General features: G+C 40.5%; 1 protein-coding gene across 1 annotated transcript in view; it reads right to left on the reverse strand.

Annotated features, from left to right (window-relative positions):
• ACSM3 (acyl-CoA synthetase medium chain family member 3) overlaps positions 1–21,348 on the reverse strand; it is a 48,955-nt gene that overhangs the window by 22,389 nt on the left and 5,218 nt on the right. The window contains exons 2-6 of the mRNA XM_008061198.2: positions 15,275–15,540; positions 10,968–11,178; positions 2,947–3,154; positions 623–766; positions 360–516 (exon numbers count right to left, since the gene is read on the reverse strand). Of these exons, the coding sequence (XP_008059389.1) occupies positions 360–516; positions 623–766; positions 2,947–3,154; positions 10,968–11,178; positions 15,275–15,493 (939 nt within the window). The 5' untranslated portion in view covers positions 15,494–15,540. The remainder of the gene's footprint in view (positions 1–359; positions 517–622; positions 767–2,946; positions 3,155–10,967; positions 11,179–15,274; positions 15,541–21,348) is intronic.

A 21,348-nucleotide genomic window follows, 5' to 3' on the forward strand; every position in this document is an offset into this window, starting at 1 on the left:
CAAGTTGCTCGGACTGGTCTCAAACCTGTGGGCTCAGGTAATCCTCTCACCTTGGCCTCCCAAAGTGCTGGGATTACAGGCATAAGTCACTGTGCTCAGCCTGTATTATTTTTATTGTTATTTTTGTCCCCCGAATATTTTCAGTGTGCTGTTGGTTGAAAGCAAGGATGCGGATCTGTATATATGGAGAGGGCTGACTCTATATCATAGGTAGGCATCTTGACTTTCTGGATAGGACATGTCTTAAATCATATTGTCTACTCTAATTTCCACAAGTTATTTTATTCACCAGTTCTGTCGTTCTGTCAGTGATGCTGCTAATGCATTTCTACATGCTGACCTTCCGTGCTCTGTCTTACTTGCAAGATGGAAGTTGGCTCGAAACGGGGCAAATAGTGTGCAAATACGCATGCTCCCTGGATCCATGGAGAAAAAACACTACTCCATGCAGATTTTGCCCAGCCCGTGTCTGCAGTATTCCACATCATATCCGAGGATGTCAAATCTAGCCAGAACCTGGGAAAACAAAAAATAGCCCTGATGAAAACAGATTTAAAAGACCAGTACATAAATAGTCATCTTTGCAGTTTTGACACTTGAAGCTGCAGCTCTGTGGAAGTACCTTGCGTTTACAGATAATCCTAAACCGAAACTGCTGTGGGTGTGTCCGGTCATCTTAGGAGATCCACTTGTTCCACTAGTAAAGAAAATGGCCATCATCTCATTGTGTTTTGTCTCCACACAGGTGTGGTTGTCACTGGCATGTCTGTGAAGGAAAAACTACAGTGATTCTGCATGTTCAATGCAGCATCATAGACTTACCAATGAAAAGGAGTCAAGAAACAATCTGCTTGGAATTCTTCATCTCGTGTATCAGACCTTAGCGGCTTAGATTGAATTACAAGGTAAAAGCCATCTCTTTCTGACTGCATCTTTTTAGGTGCTTTCTAGAATCAAACTGAATGTTGCCTCAGTAGCCCGTTTAAAAATAGCTGATCTCAAAGCTTTTTACTATACGAAAGAGAAGAATTGAAACATTTAAAAAACTTATCATACCTTCAGCAGAGTGAGGAGTCTGTGACCTTGTAATCATGGATATATGAATAATTTCCCCCTTCTCCTCCACTGTGGATGCTTTAAAATATGGTTTTTAAAATGAGTAGTTTAATATAATACTTGTTAATACAAGTAGTGGATGATGGCAGGGGTTGGCAAACTATAGCCCACTGGCCTCCTTTTCTGTAAATACAATTTTGTTGTTCATTCATTGATATATTATCTGTGGTTATTTTCACACTATAATGGCAGACTTGAGTAGTTGTGACAGAGATTGGCCTGTAAAGCCTTAAATATTCGCTATTTGTCCCTTTTATAGAAGACGTTTACCAATCCCTGGAAGAATGTTTTTTATGTTTCCCAAGGGAGGGTTTGTGTGGTTCTGAATATAGTAACAATAAGACTAAAGATCTAAGCATCCATCTAACTGGAAGAAAGGATTCCAGTTAAAGAGAAATAGTTTCAAAGAATAATTGGATACTTTAGGGCAGCTGAAAGGAGGTCAACTCTGCATGCATGCATATTAGGTGTCTAAGAAGCATACAGATGTATCTGGGAGCATTGGACTGAGAATCAACAGAAATATTCAGTTCATGAGAAATATAGAAAAACAGTTTTTAAGGCCTAACAAAGTTAAATAGTGTTCAGTTTATGATTTCAAAATTATCTTAATTAAAAATAGTGAGTACCTATAGCTGTGTTCCTGTCACTTCCATCACAGATACAGTTGCCCTCAAAACCTAAGGCAGTGTTATCATACTGATCTTTTACTACTAGAGGCAGTATATATAGCAGTTAGGAGTGTGGTCTCAGAAGCCATAGTGTCTGGGTTTGAAACCCAGCTCTGCCAGATACCAGCATTTGATCTTTTTTATCTATATAATTTTTGTACCTACTCCCTACGTCATTATGAGATTTAAAAGAGTTAATATCGCTAAGGTGCTTGAAACAGTTTCTGGCAAATAATCAATTCCATATAAATGTTTATTACAGTTATAATGTAATTTTTATTAAAATAGTACTTGGCCTTTGGTAAGAACTCAACCAATGATAGCTATTTTAAAGGAAGTAGGAACAAGTCCAAAGTTGCAAGCATGCTCCCAAATCCTTGAGCAAAGTTAGGAAGCTTATTCTAGAGAAAGATATTGCTTCCAGCCTAATTCTAAGATATAACCAGTACCTGACAAGGGTTCCAAGTAACTTTTTGAAGCACCCTATATAGGGCTTAAACATCAGTGTAATTCAGTTTTATAATTGAACCCATTAACATTAAGTTAACATTCTTCTTATCTTAACCTGACAGAGTGTTGCTGTCAGCAAGGGAATGATATAACCAACACAGAAGGACTGACTGTAATCAGTTTCCCTGAGAGAGGATAACTGCTCTTTAGTGATGCTGTAATGCACTTCTAACATTTCCCTGCAAAAATGAAGGACTTATTCACTATGCCTCCCAGGGACAGCCCATATCCAATTACTCCACCAATGTGGGAATATAAAGGCCAGGACCTCTTGCTTTAGCTGGGAACAGCTTTGAGGAGCTGTCCAAACTTCAGAGGTCCCGATAGGTTGGCTAAGAGCTTTCTAGGGAATACATTGCAAATACAAATTTTTCCTCTGTCTGATTCCATATCCACTTCCTTCACAAGTGTTGATCCCAAGAGAACTTTTTATACACCGGTCTCCATCTCAGGGGATCCCAACCTACAAAAATCACTCTGAGCTCCTTCCTACCTCAGAGCTTACCATTATTAGTGTAGCAATAATCAGTAGTTATTCCCTCTGCCTATAGTTTTAATTTGCATTTTTCTAATTACTACTGAGTTGAGTATCTTTTTATTGCTGTCTTTCTTTTTGAGAAGCTGTTCTATAGCAATTATGGCTACTCACTTTATCATCTCCTTGAGGTTGCCCCATCCCTCTCTGGAGTTCTGAGACACAATCAGCTTGGAGTGCAGATTTTCACATTTGGATGCAATAGCATCTACTGCTGGGGCTAAAGCATCATTTGTGATAATGCACTTTGCTTTTGAAGACTGTAGTCTGTAGAGTATGTCTTTTTGGGTCAGTTGAGTGGTTCCTGGAATTAAAACTGTCCCTAAAGGAGCAGAAAAGAAACAATATTTAGAAGATAGGTTGTTCTTTATCATGTTAATTAGAGTAGTGTAGATAGTGCAAATACATTCTATATTTCTCAAAACGAGTTAGTCAGTTTAACAGGAAAGGTATCTATTTGCCTTACTTCCATTAATCTGCTCTTGGCTTTCTTATTTTTATTTTTATTTTTTTTGTGTTGGAGTCTCATTCTGTCGCCCAGACTGGAGTGCAGTGGCCGCTCCCAGCCACTGCAACCTCAACCTGCTGGGCTCCGGCGATCCTTCCGCCTCAGCCTTACAAGTAGCCGGAATTACAGGCATGCGCTACCATGCCTGGCTGATTTTTTTTTATTTATTGCAGAGATGAGGTCTTGCTGCCTCTTGCCTTTCAAGGGATCTCAGAGTCCATGACCCTTTTGACCTGAAATGAAAGGACGTTAAATGCTATATAATTATTCTTTATTTGAGAACCATCCATAACATTGAGCCTGAAGAGGGTTTTGTTTTGTTTTGTTTTGTTTTAGAGATGAGGTCTCACTATATTGCCCAAGCTGGTCTCGAACTTCAGGACTCAAGCAATCCTCCCATCTCAGCCTTCCAAAGTGCTGGGATTGTAGGCATGAGCCCCTGTGCCCGGCCTGAAGAGGGTTTTAATTGAAAAGTAAGGTAACCCAACATTTAATGAGTATTTGAATGCCAAGTTTTAACTAATTTAGCTCCCGCCAAAACAAATGCATAACACAAAAGCTATGAATAATTTGCCTAAGATTGCCTACTGAGCTCTGCAGCCTGACTCCAGAGCTATATACTTGACTACTTCAGTCTATTACTTCTTAAAATGTATATGGTTGTTTTATGGTTCCTTTCCAAAGGGAAGAGTTGAAGCATACATCTTTGCTGTGGTTCTACTCCTGCCTGCTGTATATTACACTGTAAGATAGCTGTGCAGTTTCCTGGAGCCAGACACTCTACTTTCATGAGCTTTTAAAATGGAGATTATAATGATACTACTTCCATCATAGGATTATTAAAGGAGTAAATGAGTTAAAACACATAAAGAATTTAGAACAGTACTCAGTTATTTTCTCAAAGGATGAATAGACTTTCAAGACTATATATATATATCTGTTTCTTGGGTTCTACCAGTTTTAAGTCCCAGAAAATCAAGAGAGGGGTGAAAAGTATTTATTTCATAATAGTTTTTACTCTTTCCAGGTGACACAACAGACAAGGAAAATTGAGGAACACAAGTCTGCCATTCCTGGATTCTTTTTTTTTTTTTTTTTGAGTTAGAGTCTCACTGTGTCGCTCAGACTGGAGTGCAGCGGCCACTCCTGGCCACCACAGCCTCGACCTTCTGGGCTCCGGCGATCCTTCCGCCTCAGTCTTCCAAATAGCTGGAACTACAGGTGCGTGCTATCACGCCCGGCTAGTTTTTGATTTATTGTAGAGATGAGGTCTCGCCAAGTTGCCCAGGTGGGTCTTGAAGCTGCGGGCTCAGGCAATCCGCTCACCTCGGCCTCCCAAAGCGCGGCATTACCGGCTGAGCCACCGAGCCCGGCCCATTCTTGGATTCTTGACACTGGATCATCTTTTCATTTTGGGAAGGACCAGTCTCTCCAGCGGGGTTCTAGGACACAGTTCTTCAGAAGAGCTTTCCTTTCCAATCAGGGTAACATAACAATTTTTATAAGGCTGTAACTCTAAGATTATTCTTTAAAGATGTTCCACTTAGGGATAAAGAATTAGCCTAGCATGACCTACCACTTTTACATAACTTAAATGCACTCTGTAACAATAAGCCCTCTACCAGCATTTTATGCCCAAAAGAAGCACTTCATTTAAACACATTATCCTTGAATAGTTAATTTCTGCCAATACATAACTTATATAATATATTTAAAGAAACTGTTAACAGTGATCAAATTTGCCTATTAAAATTACTTTCTGCCTAAATTAATCATCCCAGAAAGCATTACATAGTTTCTTGCCAGGGGGCAAACTTTAAATAAAAACTTTAAATAAAAATAATCTTCCTGTATTGCTCTGAAGTGATACCCTAGTTGATTATAAATGCAATGGATTCACTTATTCATTCATGTATTTTAAAATATTTATATAACTTATTGTAAAACATTTAATGAATTAAAATTTTATCAAATTGTATTACTCTGAGGAAGCACTTTTTGAAATGCTAAGGATACAGTAGAGAACAGGATGAATGTTAAGTTCCTGCCTTCCTGGATCTTACATTGTAGTTGGGGCAGACAATAAGCATATATACAGCATTAAGTGATGATAAGTGCTATTTAAAAGGCTAGAGAGTCTGGGTGCAAAGGCGCATGCCTATAATCTCAACACTTTGGGAGGCCAAGGTGAGAGGATTGCCTGAGCCCACAGGTTCAAGACCAGCCTGGGCAACTTGGCGAGACCTCATCTCTACAATAAATAAAAAAATCAGCTGGGCGTGGTAGCACGCACCAGTAGTTCCAGCTATGTGGAAGACTGAGGCTGAAGGATCGCCTGAGCCCAGTAGGTCAAGCTTGTGGTGGCTGTGAGTGTGCCATTGCACTCCACCCTGGACAATAGAGTGAGACTCCAACTCAAAAAAAAAAAAAAAAGGCTAGAGAATGACCATATAAAGTGGAGATGATAGAGAAACCGTTTGAGATAGGGTGGTCAGGGATGCCTCTCTGAGAAGGATTAATATTTATATTTAAGTTTCATATAAAAAGAAAAAAGTTCAAAACATCCAGAAATAAAATGTCCATTTCTGCTTCCCACTTGTTTCTTTTTGTTTGTTTGTTTTTGCATAATCACATGGGGATTAGCACATGATGCTGAAACCATAAGGGAAAGGCCTAAGGAAAGCACTGTGGAACAGCAGTGGACCCACCATGGGCTGGCCACCTGGGCTCCAAAGGTCTTATTTTGCCTATTTCTCTGATCAAGTGTAACCGTAGCCAAGGTTCAGACTATCTCTGGACCTTACTTTCCTTATCTATAAATTAAGTGGAAGAATTAGTTCCTTGCCATTCAGAGGCTGTTCTGCATCGGCACCATCTGGAAGCTCATTGAAATTATAGCCTCAAGTCTCACTAAGGCTTATAAGGTCAGAATCTGCACTTTAACAAGATCCTGAAGTGATTCATATGCACATAAAAGTTTGAGATGAAATGAACTAGATGACTTTTAAGAACGATTTCTATTTTGAAATTTTATGAAAATTTGAGAAAATGCTGGAGAGTACATTGGAATCCAATACTGACTTGCTGCATAACCTTGTGCAATAGCCTTGATGTTCCTCCTCCCATCTAAAAAATTTTGGCTTCCCCATTTACAAAATGAGCCTCCTCCTTCCTAATCATAAGGCTATTGTGAATATAAAATGAGTAAATTAGCAAATGTTTATTTTGAAGTCATAGTGACAACAGAGAAACTTCCTAAAGATCTGTGACTGAGCTTGTATGCTACACTAGCTTTTAGTGGTAAATATTTAAAGTCAGGAACCAATTCATTGGGATTAACACTTTTTAATACATACTAAAATATTTGTTGTAATGGGATTTGGCCTATAATACATAGAAAATGATTTGAAAATTAAACTATGGTGTTAAAATTTGTTCTTGGCACTGGGAGCTATAGGACAGATTTCTCTGAGAACTTGGCAATAAAATAAATAGCCTTCCAAGAGCTAAACTACAAATTCAACATAAAATAAATCAGAGCAGCCTGGGCTTGGTGGCTCAGCCTGTAATCCCAGCACTTTAGGAGGTCGAGGCGAGTGGATTGCCTGAACCCACAGGTTCGAGACCAGCCTGGGCAACTTGGCAAGCCCTCATCTCTATAATAAATAAAAAATTAGCCAGATGTGGTGGTGCATACCTGTAGTGCCAGCTACTTAGAAGGCTGAGGTGGAAGAATCGCTGGAGCCCAGCAGGTTGATGCTGGGGTGGCCATGAGTGTGCCACTGCACTCCAGCCTAGGAGACAGCATGAGACTCCAATTCAAAACAAACAAAAAAATAGATCAAAACAGAGATATGCAAAATCTCTGTAAATAGACATAGTGATTCACTGAGTATCACGGCTAAACTGTAGCCTGATATATGATATATTAACATGCAATTGGTCTCAGAAGGGGTATTGCAACCACAGAACATAGAAAAAGGAGATTTACTGGAGGAAACTCTGACAGTACCCATCTCATCCAAACCTGTAAAGGGAGGAAGTCTCTGCTAGGGGAATTTTATATGTTATGGTCTTCTGGATGAGGTAGCCTCTATCCAGTAACCACATTTACACTGCTGGTTTTTATTCTCTCAAACCTGCAAGTTGTTTCCTGCCCCAAGGCCTTTGCACATGCTTTTTCATTAGACTAGAAGTCACCCATCACCCACACCTTCTCCCACTGAAGAAGATTCATCCTTCAGGTCTCAGCTTAAATATCCCCCTGACTTTATCTCAGTCTATAGTGGTACCTCTCTTATACACTAATGGCTCGTGTACTATGTCCTTCATAGCACTCATCACACTTACCAAACTATGTGTTCATTTAACTCAAGACTCTCTCCCACTAGACTTTAACCCCTTACAACTCCTGAAAATACAGGTGCCCAGTAAACACTTGTTGCATGAAGAATTGGTTGGGTATAGAGGGATGGGTGGATGGATATAGAGAACTACAGAAGATGGGTATAGAAGACTTCCAAATCCTGGTGCAAATAAATTGAATTATTGACATCACTCATCCTGAACCCATATTCATCAGCCAAGCTTTTGGCTAAATTTTGTCTTTTCATGTAGGTCTCTTAACAGGGAGAGGAGGGATACTCATGGCAGAGTTTTTTGGCCCTTCATGCAAACAAATACATTTACAATATCATTTTATCCATCCATATTGTAAATGTAGCCCCGCCCACCCAAGACTTAGAGCTCTACTCTACAAGCACTGACATAAGGAAGCTTCTGACCTACTAGACAATTGGTCAGAACTGCTCTGTTCACCAGGGTCTTGTCATTTTTGACACCTTCAGTAAGACGGGTACACTTCCTCCAACTCAGTGGTTCTCACACCCGAACATGCTTCAGAATACCTGGAAGGCTTGTTAAAACACAGATTTATGTCCCCCATGAGAGTGCCTCCCTCCCCCACTCAGTTTTGGATTCAGCAGATCTTGGGGAAGGGGGCTAGAGAATTTACATTTCTGACAAATTTCCAGTGAAGCTGCTCCAGGGTACACTTTGAGAATTACACTTTAGCGTTACTTCTCTACAGTGCTATGTACCTTTCCTTTTTTGAAAACATATTAAAATTCATCCCAACTACTCTACCATTTAGTAATGCATTCCCCTCAACATTTTAAAATTCCTCAAAAGCCACTGTCCAATTATACTCTTTAAAACTGCAAAATATACCAAACATGCAACAGAGTGTATGCAATATATACGTAGTTTCCTTTAGAAAATATGAAAATAAGCATCATGTACTATGCAGTTCAAGAAACAGAATTTAACAATATGTTTGAAGCCCTGTGTGCGTTGCCTTAAATCCCTCTCTCTACCCCAGTCCAGACCCCAGGTAGCCATTATCCAGAATGTTGTGTTAATCATTTCTTTGCCTTTCTTTATCTTTTAATCATGTCTGTATATAATCCTAAGTAATATATGAACAACTGAAGTTGTATTCAATCAGGACTTCAATTAGCTAATGCTCATTAAGGGGGGAATTATTAGGAAATCAAATAATTATGAGTTTGTTTCTAATTCTGCCATGAAAGCTAGTATTGTTTATACATTGGATTTACTACTCATTTCTTCCTTCTCATTTTTCCTTGTAAGAAAATCTGCCTTTTTTTCTGCCCACAGCCTCAGTAACCATGCTTGTATCAGATGAAGCTGCCTCTGACCATGTCTGATTGGCCTATTTCAAGTTGTGCCCATCAAATTCCGACTCAAATACTTGATTTAAGAGACTGAGTAGATTAATGGATGGTTCATACATGGTTAGGGCCAGAGGCATCTGTGTGGCAAACCAAAGCCATGCACCAGCCAAATGCAGGGGAACAGAAAAGCCATGCACTAACAGAGAGAAGGAGTTAAAGGAGCAGACACACAAGAAAGACAAAGACAAAAGGCCCTGGGGCTTTAGAGCAAAAGTAGAGAAAGAAACTGCCAGCTGAGTACCCTCTTCCCTTTGAAGCCTAATTGTTCTTCCTGTACTTTTTAGGGGACAAGATTCTCTAGTAGCCATTTAATAACTCTCATTTCTTATTGAAATAATATGAATGGATATCTGGTCCTGGCAATCAAACAGCCCCTTACTAAGAGAGTAAACTTAAGTAGCATTCATGAAAGCAATTATTTTGTTTTAAAAAAGAAAAAACTCAAAGTGAGGCTCAAACTTTACCTACTCAATGACCATTTGTATACCCCACAACTTTAAAATAAAAAAAAAGAAGAAACCAGGCTTGGTGGCTCAGCCTGTAATCCCAGTGCTTTGGGAGGCTGAGATGAGTGGATTGCCTGAGCCCGTGGGTTTGAGACCCGCCTGGGCAACTTGGCGAGGCCTCATCTCTACAATAAATCAAAAATTAGCCAGGTGTGGTAGCATGCACCTGCAGTTCCAGCTACTTGGAAGGCTGAGGCCTAAGGATTGCCGGAGCCCAGCAGGTCGAGGCTGCAGTGGCTGGGAGCGGCCACCGCACTCCAGTCTGGGTGCCAGAGTGAGACTCCAACTCAAAAAAAAAAAAAAAAAAAGAATTATGGCCTTTTAGGAGTGTATATAGTCTAATTTTTACAAGCAAATGGTATGCCCAGACATACCTGTTACAATATAAATACATACATGTTGCTTTGGGGGAGTGCAAATAAGAAAGCACCTAGGTTGGGACATCAGGATGGAATTGTCTGAGAAGGTAACATTAGATCTGAGGCTTGAAAGTCTAGTAAGAATAGTCAAGGTAGTTAGGTATGAGGGAAAGGCTTTCCAAATATAGGAAATAGTGTACAGAAAAAGCCAGGAGACAGGAATGATCACAAACCTTTTAGAAAACCACTTGGCATGACTGAAGTATAGAGTATAAAAACAGAGAAACTAGAACAATAAAAGGAAAATGCTGTAGCCTTTCATGATACACCTAAAGAAGTTCTGATTTTGTCTAGTAGACAATGGAGAGGTAAATAAATAATATCAAACAGAAAACTGACAGGATAGAAGAAACACTGGCTAGAGAGGATGAATTGGATGGGGGTGGGGGTGAGCACAGCAAGATCAAAATTAGGGAGACCTTGGGCAAATCCATTTAGGTGCTTATAAAGATGTGATGTGGAATTGGAGAAAAAGAGGAACTCCGGAGGCATTTAGGAGGTCAAATTTATGGGATGTATGAACTTCTTAGGAAGGAGAAGCCACAGGTAACTGGCTTAGGGCACCAGATAGGTGTAATTAACCATGAGAGTAACAAAGGTATAAAACAAGAACTGGAGTGAGTCTTTGCATTTGTGGATGCACTGAATTTCAGATGACCATGGGTCCTATAGGAGGAAAGGGCAAGCAAGTATGAGGGTGTTCAATTGTTAATTGGCAATCACTTAATAAACCTACTTCATTATGAAAAACCAAACTTCTAGTTTAGGTCAAAAGGTATGGTATGTTTTCAACACATTTCTAAGATTCCTAAGAATAATACTGTATTGTATATAGTTCTTTCTCAAATAATACATCCATATAATATGTCTCATGATTACTTAGATATTTTGGAAAATCTCTCATCCAGTATAGTTTATATATGATCAGAATGCAAACATTACTAACCTGTTCGTAGACAGGCCACATTTGCAAGCCACCACTCTGGGATTCTGGGCAGAATCACAATTACTCGATCTCCCCTTTGCAAAGCACAGGCTTCTGTAAGTATATTGGCAAATTTCCTGGACAGATATCCCAGTTCCTCAAAACTCCACCTCACCTCTTCTCCATTTCCATTGATCCACCAGAAGGCTGGATTGGAAGGTTTCTTTCCAGCCTGAGGGAAGACAAACCAGTCATGGATTTAAAGGTTGTTAATACAGTTAAATTCTATTTCAAGGTACTTAATGGAATATATTATCTGAAGAAAATGTACAAGTCATTAGTTAGGACAGGCATGAACTATTTGGAAATGATGCTGAGGGAGATGTCATCAAGATGGCTGACTAAAGATCCCTAGTACTTACCTCCTACACAAAGAAGAATCAAAACAGTGAGTAGATAACAACATGACAAGCAGAGTGTTTAAGGGAGAACATTGGAATTCAGCAAGAAAATGACGAAGATTCCATGAGACATGGAAGCTTGAGATGGAAGCATAGAAAGGGAAGCAAAGCAGCTGGATAGAATTGTCTTGGAGCCAAGAGGTACTCCTCTTAGTGGGAAAAAGGTAAGTGGAAGATCCCTGGAAGTCCACATTCCCACCACAGATGCCTGAAGTCTTACCTATAAGAGAGCCCCTCAGCCCTCACAGGGTGTCAGCCTAGTATAGGGAGCTGCCTGGAGTCCACACAACTGCATTGTTTCAGAGAGAGAATTCTTGCTATGTGCCTCCCACCAGCCCTGGGACCCAAACTACTACAGCATAGTGCCATCTTGAAAACAATCACCACCACACCACATCCTGCCATGGGGCCAATAGCCCCAGCATCTCCATATTCCTTGGGGCCCTGTTGATATCCCAACACATTTACCTAGAGGGCTGCATCATTGCAACACCATAAAGCCACCACATCCAGAGCACCCACACCCATACACACTGCCCTACTCCCCAGGGAACAGGCAACCCACCAAGTCAGGGATGCTTTCCCAGGGCATAGAATACTGAAACACACACTCCCCAGAGCCTGAGAGCTGCATGCTGAGCTTGCTGCCATGAAATAATGACCTTTCCCCCTCCGATAATGAGACAACATGTGCCATCTGGGGACCTGAGGACTGGCCCATCCAGGCCACCAGTGCCCATGTACACTACCCAGGCACTTGAGGACTGACCTACTCAGGCCTGCAATGCCATTACCCACATGCACTGCCTTGGAGGCCTGAAGAATGACCCATTTAGGGCCCATTAGCACCACAGCCAGCACCTTTATGTGCTGCCCAAGATCCCAAAGGCTGCCTTTTGAAGGTTAGCAACTGCCACCGTCAGCGCCTGCACATGCCACTTGGGGATGCAAGAACAAACACACTTGAACTGCTGCTGCTACCACCTGACAAACCTGCCCCCTTCAGCTACAGAGCCAACATATGTCTTTGCATGCCACCTAGGAGACCAAAGAACAGTCCACCTTGAGTCTGCCACCACCATTGTCAGTGCCTACAGATACCTCAGGGGCCCAAGGACTAGCCTGCCCAGCATCTCCATCCCCAGCTAAGCTGTGTCACAGCTCTGCAAACAACCACACCTATTGAAGACACTGCGGAAGTTGCAGACACCACTAAAATTGATTAAAGCAACAGAAATATAGAGACCACTACTGTGTCCACGCAGAACCAAAACTAAAGAACACTATCCAACCAACACTATAAATATATCTGTAGGAAGAATCTTACCCATCCTATGAAAGCTACTCCATAAAATTGGAAGAAGTACCTGTTACACCAGATGTGTAGATATCGATGTAGGGATATAAGAAACATGAAAAAAGACTGAACTCAGTGGCTCAGCCTGTAATTCCAGCACTTTGGGAGGCTGAGACAAGTGGATTGCCTGAGCCTGCAGGTTTGAGACCAGCCTGGGAAACTTGGTGAGACCTTGTCTCTACAACAAATAAATAAATAAATTAACCAGGTGTGGTAGGGCACGCCTGTAGTTCTGGCTACTTGGAAGACTGAGGCAGAAGGATTGCCAGAGCCCAGCAGGTTGATGCTGGGGTGGCCGTGTGCATGCCACTGCACTCCAGCCTAGGCAACAGAGCGAGACTCCAACTCCAACTCAAAAAAAAAAAAAAAAAAAACCCACAAAAAACAAGTAAACATGACATAAAGAAACACAATACTTCTCTGGTAACAGCCCCCAAAGAAAAGGAAACCTATTAAATGCCTGAAAAGGAATTCAAAATAATGCTCTTAAGGAAACTCAGCAAGATGCAAGAAAACATAGATAGAAAATACAAAGAAATCAGGAAAACATTCACGATATGAATGAGAAATTTAATAAGGAGATAGATACCATTTTTTTTTTTTTAAAAAGACCAAACAGAAACCTGGTACTGAATAATTCAATGTATGAAATTTAAAAATCCAATCAAGAGCTTCAAGGCTAGCCTAGCTCAAGCAGAAGAATTTCTGAATTTGAAGACAGGTCTTTTGAAATAACTTCATCAAACAAAAATAAAAAGAATGAAGGAAGTTTACATGTCATGTAGAACACCATTATTTGGATGAATATTCACACCTTGGCAGTTTCAGAAGGAAAAGAGATGAGAAAAGGCATAGAAATTTTATTTAATGAAATAGTAGCTAAAAAATTTGCAAGACTTGGGAGAGGAATATTCATCCATATATGGAAACTCAAAATTCTTAAATAAATTCAACCCCAAAAAAGGTCCTCTCTCTGAAGCACATTATTATAGCTGAACTTTCAAAAGGTAAAGACAGGGAATTCTAAAAACAGCAGAAATGTCAAGTCACATATAAGGAGATCCTTATCAGACTAACAGCAAATTTCTCAGCAGAAACCTTACAGGCCAGGAGGGAATGGAATGATGTATTCAAAGTGCTGAAAGAAAAAAAAACCTGTCACCCAGAAATACTAAACCCAGCAAAGTTATCCTTCAGAAATGAAGGAGAAATAAAGTCTTTCTTCGACAAGCAAAAACTGAGGTAATTCATCACCACTAGGCCAGTCCTATGAAAAATGCAAAATGGAGTGGAAGTGAAAGGACAATATCTATCATTGCAAAAATGCATGAAACTATAAAACTCTCTGATAGAGCAGATAAACAAGTGAAAAAGAGAAAGGAATTAAACATTATTACTAAAGAAAACCAACAAACTGCAAATATAAACAATAAAAGAACAAGGAACATACAAGACAATCAGAAAAACAACAAAATAACAGGAGTAGGTCCTCACCTATCAATAACTGTTTTGAATGTAAATGGCTTAAATTCCCCAATTAAAATATATGAATTGACTAAATAGCTAAAACAAACAAACAAACAAACAAGACACAGCTATAGGCTGCCTACAGGAAAATAATTTCATCAGCAAAGACACATATAGCCTGAAAATGAAGAGATGGAAAAAAAAATTCCACATAATAGAAACCAAAAGCTTGCACTTATAGCTACACTTGTAGCAGACAAAATAGACTTCAAATCAGAAAATATAAAAAGATACTTTCTTACTACTCTTTTTTAATGTTCCACTAAAGAGCCAAAGTGACCTTCAAATGACAAAAGGAGCCAAGAAACCAGAGGAGGGAGCAAACAAACCAGTTTGTTGGCATTGGGTGATTTATTATGGGGAACTTAAGCACAGAAGTGTGGTCTTGGGCAACCACAAGACAGGTAGATCTCTGTACCACAATCCCACAGAGTCAGGGTTTATATCTTTGGGGAAAAGTATACACGATCTGGAAGGAATGCTATAGGCATCACAGCCTATGATTTCTGCAACAGCATCAAGGGTTGTTTTGGAGGAAACGTGAAACTTAAAATGAATAGGTGTTCCTACGTAAAGAGAAACACATCAACTAGACATTTTGGAGGCATTCCAGACTCGGGGTTAGTCAAAAGTTACATGGTGGATTAACATTTAAAACAAAGCCACTCTTGTCCCAACATTTGTTTTTAAAAAAATCAATCTAGCATTATATAGGCTTTCTCAATCAACCATGGAACTATTCGTATTTGAGGCTAGATAATTCTTTGTTCTGGGGGCTGTCCTGTGCGTTATGGAATATTTAGCAGCATCCCTAGCTTCTACCTGTTAGATGCCAGTAGCAACCTACCTCAAACCCAAACCCCCTCCATCCTTTTTGTTTCCTATCATGGAAACAAAAATGGGCCCAGACAGTGTCAAATGTCCCCAGGGTCAAAATTGCTCCCAGTTGAGAAATTATAGTCTGACTAGCTTTTACTCCATACCTTTTCCATATTGGTCCATTGGTCCAGGACGTCTTTAGCAAAGTTGAAATACTCTGGAATCTCCAGTTTAAAGTTTTTTTTCATGGATTCATAGTTGGAGAAATTCTGAGGAGTTGCTGTTCTATAATCTTTATGCAGTGCTTTCACAGAACCAGGAATTGCTAGACACTGAAAACACTTGGTGCGAAGTAACATCTTCATGGTGACGGGAGCTAGCATCAGTCTTGTTGGATGTGTTAGCACTCAGGATTTCCACAGAAACCAATCTACGTACAAACAGTCAAAAAGGATATGTATTTGTTTCCATCCTAAAGATAGCCATACCCCATAGCAGCTGAGTTTTACTATTATTAATAATAATAATAATAGTATCAGTTTCTGAGTATCTCCTGTGTTCCAAATGCTGTACTTGATATTTTACATACACTTTGTCATTAGATCCTCAGAGGAACCCTGTGAAGTAAATGGCCATTATCCTGCTTACAGATAGAGAAAATGGCTAGTAACAGGCATTCACTGGATTTGAACTTGAAACTATCTGGTCCCAGTCTGTTCTCCTGACTACTATGCATTGTTGTTTATCATATGCATTTTCAAATAAGTAAAGATCTGGGTCACCCACTTAATCTCAGAGAAAGCAAAGGGCTAAGGCTTCTTATCTAATATCTTTCACATGCAGATTTCAAAAGTAGTACAGAAATGTTCAGCAGAATCGTTCACAGTGTATACTCTACAGATGAAGAAACTGAGAGTGGCCCACTACCAATTAGACATGAAAGCACTGACACAGTTTAACTGCCTCGTTTATAGTCTGCAATTCCCATGTTCCCAATCGTAGCCTACGCTACCTTCAAGTCCAGACTTGAAGCTGCATTTACTGGAAATGTAATAATGGGGCTTTAACCTTTAGGACTTTGTGGGGGAGGCCCCTTTGGGTTATTCTCTGCTTCTGTGGGAAATCATCTGATTGCATGGTCGTTTACTTGGCTGAGGCTGTTAAAAATATTCTAGAGATTATGAGTGTTTGAGGTTCTCCTCATTACACTTTCTGTCATTTCCCAAATTTCCTACGATGAAACATGTATTACTCTCATAATTATTAAATCATCATTCTAACTGCAATTCTAACTGTGTGGCACATAACCCACCTGGCTATGTGGAAGCATTTCTGTACTGATAACTTGCCAAAACAATACATAATAACAGATGTCAGCTGAGCTTTACTCTAAATGGACCTGATAATGTACCCAATGCATTGGGAAACTTGAGTGCATCTTCTGACCTTCCCACCTATTGGTGTGAGGACCTGACAAGTCAGTGATCTTGAGTCCTGTGTATGAGACCATGCAGTTTGAAACCTTTTCATTTTTTACCTACAAGAAAACTGGAGCCCCAGAAAGAGGAAACAACTTGCTTCAATATGCCATATCAGAATTAGAACTAGAATTCCGGTCTTTGGATGGTCTATAGGATTTCAATAGAAGAGTGATTCTCAACCCTGGCTGTACATTTGAATCATCAGGAAAGCTTTTTAAAACATTCTAACGCCTAGATCTTGGACCAATTACATCAGACTCTCTGGGAGTGGACTCTGGGCCTATATTTTTTTAAATCTTCTTAGAGGAGGCCGGGCTCGGTGGCTCAGCCTGTAATCCCAGCACTTTGGGAGGCCGAGGTGAGTGAATTGCCTGAACCTGTGGGTTCGAGACCCGCCTGGGCAACTTGGTGAGACCTCATCTCTACAATAAATCAAAAAATCAGCCGGACATGGTAGTGCGCGCTGTAGTTCCAACTACTTGGAAGGCTGAGGTGGAAGGATCACCGGAGCCCGGCAGGTCGAGGCTGCGGTGGGCGGGAGCGGCCACTGCACTCCAGTCTGGGCGACAGAGTGAGACTCCAACTCAAAAATAAAAAATAAAAAAAATAAATAAAATAAATAAAAATAAAATCTCCTTAGAGGGCTGGGCTCGGTGGCCCAGCCTATAATCCTGCACCTTGGGAAGTTGAGGCAAGTGGATTGCCTGAGCCGTGGGTTCGAGACCCATCTGGGTAACTTGGCGAGACCTCATCTCTACAATAAATTAAAAAATTCGTCAGGCGTGGTAGCGCGCATCTGTAGTTCCAGCTACTTGGAAGGCTGAGGTGAAAGGATCGCCGGAGCCCAGCAGGTCTATGCTGCAGTGGCCGGGAGCGGCCACTGCACTCCAGTCTGGGTGACAGAGTGAGACTCCAATTCAAAAAAAAAAAAAGAAAAGAAAAGAAAACTGGAGCCCTAGAAATAAGAAACAACTTGCTTCAATATGCCATACCAGAATTAGAACTAGAATTCCAGTCTTTGGATGGTCTATAGGATTTCTATTTTACCTTACCTTACCTTACCTTACCTTTTTATTTTATTTTTTTATTTAGTTGGAGTCTCACTCTGTTGCCTGGACTGGAGTGCAGTGGCCGCTCCCGGCCACCATAGCCTCGACCTGCTGGGCTCTGGCGATCCTTCCACCTCAGCCTTACAAGTAGCCGGAATTATAGGCATGTGCTACCACGCCCGGCTGATTTTTTAATTTATTTATTGTAGAGATGAGGTCTCGCTGCCCAGGCGGGTCTCGAACCCGTGGGCTCAGGCAATCCACTCACCTCAGCCTCCAAAGGCACGGGATTACAGGCTGAGCCACTAAGCCCGGCTGTCTATAGGATTTCAATAGAAGAGTGATTCTCAACCCTGGCTGTACATTTGAATCATCAGGAAAGCTTTTTAAAAAATTCTAACGCCTAGGTCTTGGACCAATTACATCAGAATCTCTGGGAGTGGACTCTGGGTATATATTTTTAAGAATCTCTTTACAGAGCCGGGCTCAGTGGCTCAGCCTATAATCCCAGCGCTTTGGGAGGCCGAGGTGAGTGGATTGCCTGAGCCTGCGGGGTTCGAGACCCACCTGGGCAACTTGGTGAGACCTCATCTCTACAATAAATAAAAAAATAAAATTAGCCGGGTGTGGTAACATGTGACTATAGTTCCAACTACTTGGAAGGCTGAGGCGGAAGGATCGCTGGAGCCGAACAAGTCGAGGCTGCAGTGACCGGGAGCAGCCACTGCACTCCAGTCTGGGTGACAGAGTGAGACGAGACTCCAACTCAAAAAATAAAAAAATAAAAAAATTTTTTAAAAAATCTCCTTAGAGGATTCTAATATGCAGCCAAGGTTGAGAATCATTTGTGAACCAACATTGTCAACATCACCTGGAAGCTTGTTAGAGATGCACATTCTCAGGCCCTTCTTCAGATCTAGTGAAGTCAAGGATTTTAACATTTTAACAAGATCCCAGGTGATTGGTGTGCACATTCAAGTATGAGAAGCACAAGTCTCATGGTCTATAGCATGATAACTAATTCTCTGGCTATTGACTCACAGTCATGCAATAGGGTCCCAGTTTTGCCATTGGTTAATGATGTGACCTTATCTGAAGTATTGACCACTCTGAACCCCAGTTTCACAATTTCACAGTTTACCGATTGTAATAATATTAAAGACTAATAGAACTTTTGTCAGAGAATTGTCCCATAGATTGAATGTGACAGTGCATGCAAAATGCTTATCATGGTGCCTAGCATATTACTCTCCATTAGAACAGTGGTTGGCAAACTTTTTCTGTCAATGGTCAGCTAGTAAATGTTTGAGCTTTTGTGAGCCATATGGTCTCTGCTGCAACTACTTAACTCTGATGTTGAGATAGCAGCCATTGACAATACATAAATAACTGGGCAAAGCCTTATTTATGGGCACTGAAACTTGAAGTTAATATGATTTTCATGTGTCATGAATTATTATTCCTCTTTTGACTCTTTTTTCAACCATCTAAAAATGTAAAAATCATTCTTGAGCACTACTGTAATAAAGTCAACGTTATTTTGTATGAAACATCTGAATACATTTAAAAAGGCTATTGTGAGGGCATTATTGTGAGCATCTATTTTGCAATAATGTTTAAAAAACAACATCAAATCAGTTGTAAATTAGTTTAAATATATTGCCTTAAGGGCCTAAAGAATGTGCCAACAGACTTTAAGTGACTGTTGCAATATCCTTGTCTAAAAAAAAAAATCATTGTTGACTTAAACGTTTTCTTCCTTTTTTTTTTTTGAGTTGTAGTCTCACGCCATCACCCAGACTGGAGTGCAGTGGCATGCTCCCGGCCACCGCAGCCTCAACCTACTGGGCTCTGGCGATCCTTCTCCCTCAGCCTTCCAAGATGGCGGAACTACAGGCGCGCACTAACACACCCCGCTAATTTTTGATTTATTGTAGAGACGAGGGCTCGCCAAGTTGCCCAGGTGGGTCTTGATCCCACGGGCTCAGGCAATCCACTCGCCTCAGCCTCCCAAAGTGCTAGGATTACAGGTTGAGACACCGAGCCCAGCCAAACATTTTCTTTAACAGTTGTTTTTTTTTTTTAAATCCAATCTTTCTCTTGTTTTTTTTTTTCTTTTTCCATTGAGGAAGTCGTTTACCTTTCCTACTCTCTGAGAAGTATTGACTTCATGGTACACATTTTAAAACATTTCTGATTTGAATATTTTTGTACATTTTTATCAAGGATGAAACCTTCTCTTCTAGTGAAAAAAATCATTCTTAGGTTGAAGGTTACACAAAGACAGACAGAAAGCTGGATTTAGTCTATGGGCTATAGTTTGCTGATCTTTGTACTTGAATGTAAATTCTATGAGTGCAGGGGTCTTACTTGTTGTGTTTATGCTACTACTGCTGGCAATTATAATAGCGTTTTGACCATCATAGGTACTTAATAAGTATTTGTTGATCATTCATTGCTTTTTCAGAAGGGAGTACTTTTGGATGTGGTTTATTTCAACAACTCAGAATTATAGTGGACCCAAGAAGTGCCTCTACTGATTTATGTGACTACCTGTACTGTCCATATGTGGCAGTTTTTTTTTTGTTTGTTTTGAGTTGGAGTCTCACTCTGTTGCCCAGACTGGAGTGCAGTGGCCGCTCCTGGCCACCGCAGACTCGACCTGCTGGACTCCGGCGATCCTTCCGCCTCAGCCTTCCAAGTAGCTGGAACTACAGGCTACCATGCCCGGCTCATTTTGATTTATTGTAGAGATGAGGTCTCGCCAAGTTGCCCAGGCGGGTCTCGAACCCACGGGCTCAGGCAATCCACTCACCTCGGCCTCCCAAGGTGAGGGATTGCAAGCTGAGCCACCGAGCCCGGCTTGACATAAAACATTTTTATTATTGCAGAGAATTATTTTGGGCAGTGCTAATCTTTATTGATAATATATCAGAATTGAATTGATACAAAACATTAAAATATAGGAAGATTGAGAGAGAATATTTCCAAGATAAGATTTTTGTAAGGGTCCAGATTTAGTAAAGTGTTGTTCACTGTTCTATTGCCTAAATAGGTCATGGGAAGGGAAACATTAACAGAAATTCGTTGGCAGGTTGTAGGAGAAAAGACTGCTCTTTAGAACAGAATTAAAATCACTCTGAGGCCCAGTTTCCCTATGGGTTAAGTCCTCAAGTGTCATTTTGTTTGGCATTTGGATTCGGTAGAGAGGGACTACTGGTTTTCTGCTGTCTGCTGACAGGTTAAAGCTTGTACCTTTGACTGCCATCTCTCTTCTTAACAGAATTAGCATTGAGTTTCCTTCAACTGAAGGAAGAAATTATAAACACAAAATTTTTAGATGTAACTTGTCTCTTTTTGTTTTTAATTTTTTGTATAATGCCCTCAAATAGTTAAAAAAAAAAAAAAGACAAAAGGTAGACAGTGAAAACTTTGCCTCTTATCCTCAATCTCAAAGCTGCCCAGTTTTATCCCATCTGACCTCCCAATGAGCCACTAATATTGTTGCTATATATATTTTCAGGGTTACTTTATGAATGCATTCAAGCAAATATGACTATAGATTCTTATTTCTCCACCAATTTTACACAACAGATAGCCTAGAACACAAAGTATTCTGTCCACTAAGAACATTTTTTTTTTTTTTTTTTGAGTTGGAGCCTTACTCTGTCGCCCAGACTGGAGTGTAGTGGCCGCTCCCAGCCACCG

Source organism: Carlito syrichta, unplaced genomic scaffold (genome assembly GCF_000164805.1).
Source record: "Carlito syrichta isolate Samal-C Ts95f unplaced genomic scaffold, Tarsius_syrichta-2.0.1 Scaffold305142, whole genome shotgun sequence".
Classification (NCBI taxonomy): Eukaryota; Metazoa; Chordata; class Mammalia; order Primates; family Tarsiidae; genus Carlito; species Carlito syrichta.